The 5,000-nt window shown below is 41.9% G+C and overlaps 1 protein-coding gene across 1 annotated transcript in view; it reads right to left on the minus strand.

Moving 5' to 3' along the window:
- Nucleotides 1–987, minus strand: part of MCU (mitochondrial calcium uniporter) — a 1,942-nt gene extending 955 nt beyond the window's left edge. The window contains exons 1-2 of the mRNA XM_086538456.1: nt 700–987; nt 1–9 (exon numbers count right to left, since the gene is read on the minus strand). The exon at nt 1–9 is cut by the window's left edge and continues 195 nt beyond it. Coding sequence (XP_086394582.1) covers nt 1–9; nt 700–870 — 180 coding nt within the window. The 5' untranslated portion in view covers nt 871–987. The remainder of the gene's footprint in view (nt 10–699) is intronic.
- Nucleotides 988–5,000: the final 4,013 nt, after the last annotated feature.

A 5,000-nucleotide genomic window follows, 5' to 3' on the forward strand; every position in this document is an offset into this window, starting at 1 on the left:
GTCACGTTTCTGATAAAAAAAACATAAAAAATAAGAATAAATAAATGACAAACAAAAAAAATAAAAGATCTTCCTCTAAATCCAATGAAATATCTTCTTATTATGAAGTTGCTGCTCTTGGGACTTTCTGCTTGAAATAAACTGTGGTACTGTTCTTGAAACAACACCTAAGGAAAAACAAATATGAGATCCAGATGATTAAATGTGACACAAAGCAATATTTTACTTGCATGTACTTTCTCTCATTAAGGAGCACAATACAACAGAGTATAGTTCTTTTGACTATTACAGGTTATTTTCCCATGTAGAAAATGAATACATTCATTTAGGAAAATAACCACATAGATGAATCATATATAACATCATAACATCTCTCTTATATGAAATCTTTAAGCAAATTGGATGCTAGTTTTGGTAAATATAAAGGAGTAAATTATAATTGGATCTCCACATGAAACTGGGATGTTAGCATGCAAGTGTTACAATCTTGTAATCTTCTACATGAATTAATCAGAAATCAGGACCCTCCCAAAATAAATCAATTAAACTTTTTAACAGCTACAGTCTAATACTGGAGACGAAACACATTAAAAAAAAAAAGAAGAAAAGCCATCAGCTATCAAAATATAATATATCAAACCCAGCAAATTTTCCATTCCTATGTACTATACTAAATATATAAACAAAGACATTTCCCACCTTCTCCAGTGGTGCCAGCTGAGCTTTCAGTTCTTCAATCTGAGAAACAATGTCACGCTCCTTCATCACTTGATGCTGGTCAATGTTTAGGGCCATGTAGAGCTTGTTTACTAGCTGACGAACATCCCCCATATCACTTATTTCTTCCTGTAAGATGGCATGGGTTTGCATCTTGAATGCAAGTTAATAATTTAATAGATGAATATAACAATAATGATAAAACACACACAGACTTACCCTAGGTTTCTCTTCTCTTTTCTCTCTTTTCTCTCTCTCTCTCTCTCTCTCTCTCTCTCTCTCTCTCTCTCTCTCTCTCTCTCTCTCTCTCTCTCTCTCTCTCATTCAACTATTCTCTCACCCACTCACATTCACCTATTCTCTCACCCACTCATTCACCTATTCTCTCACCCACTCATTCACCTATTCTCTCACTCACTCGTCAATTCTCTCACTCACTTTGTCAATTCTCTCACTCACTCGTCAATTCTCTCACTCACTCACCAATTCTCTCACTCACTTACCTATTCTCTCACTCACTCGTCAATTCTCTCACTCACTCACCAATTCTCTCACTCACTTACCTATTCTCTCACTCACTTACCTATTCTCTCACTCATTCACTCACCTATTCTTTCACTCACTCACTTACCTATTCTCTCACTCACTCATCAATTCTCTCACTCCCTTTCCTATTCTCTCACTCACTTACTCACCTATTCTCTCACCCCCTTAGCTATTCTCTCACTCACTCACTCACCTATTCTCTCACCCCCTTAGCTATTCTCTCACTCATTCACTCACTCATCTATTCTCTCACCCCCTTACCTATTCTCTCACTCACTCACCAATGCTCTCACTCACCCCCTCACCTATTCTCTCACTTACCTATCTTCTCACTCACTCACCTATTCTCTCACTCACTTACCTATTCTCTCACTAACTCACCAATTCTCTCACTCACTGATCTATTCCTATTCTCTCACTCACTGATCTATTCTGTCACTCACTCACCTATTCTCTTACTCACTCACCTATTCTCTCACCCACTCATTCACCTATTCTCTCACTCACTCACCAATTCTCTCACTCACTTACCTATTCTCTCACCCCCTTAGCTATTCTCTCACTCACTCGTCAATTCTCTCACTCACTTACCTATTCTCTCACTCACTCGTCAATTCTCTCACTCACTCGTCAATTCTCTCACCCACTCATTCACCTATTCTCTCACTCACTCGTCAATTCTCTCACTCACTTTGTCAATTCTCTCACTCACTCGTCAATTCTCTCACTCACTCATCAATTCTCTCACTCCCTTTCCTATTCTCTCACTCACTCAATCACCTTTTCTCTCACTCACTTACCTATTCTCTCACCCACTCATTCACCTATTCTCTCACCCACTCATTCACCTATTCTCTCACTCACTCGTCAATTCTCTCACTCACTTTGTCAATTCTCTCACTCACTCGTCAATTCTCTCACTCACTCGTCAATTCTCTCACTCACTCACCAATTCTCTCACTCACTTACCTATTCTCTCACTCATTCACTCACCTTCTCTCTCACTCATTCACTCACCTTCTCTCTCACTCACTCGTCAATTCTCTCACTCACTCACCAATTCTCTCACTCACTTACCTATTCTCTCACTCACTTACCTATTCTCTCACTCATTCACTCACCTATTCTTTCACTCACTCACTTACCTATTCTCTCACTCACTCACCTATTCTCTCACCCCCTTACCTATTCTCTCACTCATTTACCTATTCTCTCACTCACTCATCAATTCTCTCACTCCCTTTCCTATTCTCTCACTCACTCAATCACCTATTCTCTCACCCCCTTAGCTATTCTCTCACTCATTCACTATTCTCTCACTAACTCGTCAATTCTCTCACTCACTCGTCAATTCTCTCACTCACTCACCTATTCTCTCACTCACTCACTCACCTATTCTCTCACTCACTCACTTACCTATTCTCTCACTCCCTCACCTATTCTCTCACTCACTCACCAATGCTCTCACTCACTCACCTATTCTCTCACTCACTTACCTATTCTCTCACTAACTCACCAATTCTCTCACTCACTGATCTATTCTGTCACTCACTCATCAATTCTCTCACTCCCTTTCCTATTCTCTCACTCACTCACCAATTCTCTCACTCACTCGTCAATTCTCTCACTCACTCGTCAATTCTCTCACTCACTTACCTATTCTCTCACTCACTCGTCAATTCTCTCACTCACTCGTCAATTCTCTCACTCACTCGTCAATTCTCTCACTCACTTTGTCAATTCTCTCACTCACTCGTCAATTCTCTCACTCACTCGTCAATTCTCTCACTCACTCACCAATTCTCTCACTCACTTACCTATTCTCTCACTCACTTACCTATTCTCTCACTCATTCACTCACCTATTCTTTCACTCACTCACTTACCTATTCTCTCACTCACTCACCTATTCTCTCACCCCCTTACCTATTCTCTCACTCATTTACCTATTCTCTCACTCACTCATCAATTCTCTCACTCCCTTTCCTATTCTCTCACTCACTCAATCACCTATTCTCTCACCCCCTTAGCTATTCTCTCACTCATTCACTCACTCATCTATTCTCTCACCCCCTTACCTATTCTCTCACTCACTCACCAATGCTCTCACTCACTGATCTATTCTGTCACTCACTCACCTATTCTCTCACTCACTCGTCAATTCTCTCACTCACTCACCAATTCTCTCACTCACTCGTCAATTCTCTCACTCACTCACCAATTCTCTCACTCACTCGTCAATTCTCTCACTCACTCGTCAATTCTCTCACTCCCTTTCCTATTCTCTCACTCACTCGTCAATTCTCTCACTCACTCGTCAATTCTCTCACTCACTCGTCAATTCTCTCACTCACTCACCTATTCTCTCACTCACTTACCTATTCTCTCAGTAACTCACCAATTCTCTCACTCACTTACCTATTCTCTCACTCACTGATCTATTCTGTCACTCACTCACCTATTCTCTTACTCTTTAAAACACACACACACACACACACACACACACACACACACACACACACACACACACACACACACACACACACACACACACACACACACACACACACACACACACACACACACACACACACACACACACACACTCACACACACACACACTCACACACACACACACTCACACACACACACACACACACACACACACAACACAAAAATACACACACACACACACACACACAACACACACACACACACACACTCACACACACACACACAACACACACACACACACACCACACACACACACACACTCACACACACACCCACACACACTCACACACACACACACATACATACATATAAACACATTCACACAAACACACACACATACATACATATAAACACACACACACACACACACACACACACACACACACACACACACACACACACACACACACACACACACACACACACACACAGTGGTAACCCGCGTGGTTGAGCGCTAGTGGGGTCTTCAAGCATAGCGGGTTCGAACCCTGCTACGGTCCGGGTTTAAATGGTCACCTACTCGGAGCAACGGCCGCTACTTGCCTCATAAAAATCCTTCGAAAATAGGCACCATCTAAGCCCTTGTGAAGTAGAGTTAGTGACGCTATGCATCAGGTCAACATCCTACGGCCCTGTCCTACTTCAACATCCCGATCCCTCTATAGGTTTGTTTAATTACTTCTTTACTTGCACTGAGAGTCTTGTGCCTGGCGTTCAGGGATACCTTTGCTTACTCTCGCCAAAGATCTTTTCCATTCGATTCTGAGCGTCCGACCTTCATGGAATCAAGTCGTAAGAGGATAACAATGGCACGTGGTGATGCATCCGCTCAAACACACCTCGCCCTCTTGAGAATGTCTCCGCTTGTCATGAAAGACCTGAACAGTGGCGTGTTGCGTTTCACTCAGAGACATATATGCATGCATACCGAAGCAGCGACAAAACACAAACACAGACACACACGAATAAGCACGCACACACACACGCCCGGTCACTACTGGAAACGCTTGTCATCTCGAGCATGGATGTAAAAAAAGGTAACATAATTAGGCTTATTGCATAAAAAAAATGCGTTTTAACTCGGCTGCAATTCCCAACTCATTTTCAGTCGTCAAGCACTTAATATTTTTCGATTTGCAACTCTCTTCCCTGCGTATTATATTTGTTCATACGTCTATACTCGTCATTACTTCAACCCGTCTAGGCCACAATAACTCTGGTCTA

This window comes from Penaeus japonicus, unplaced genomic scaffold, assembly GCF_977035675.1.
Source record: "Penaeus japonicus unplaced genomic scaffold, GWHDUDI00000001_assembly GWHDUDI00000007, whole genome shotgun sequence".
NCBI classification, from domain to species: domain Eukaryota; kingdom Metazoa; phylum Arthropoda; class Malacostraca; order Decapoda; family Penaeidae; genus Penaeus; species Penaeus japonicus.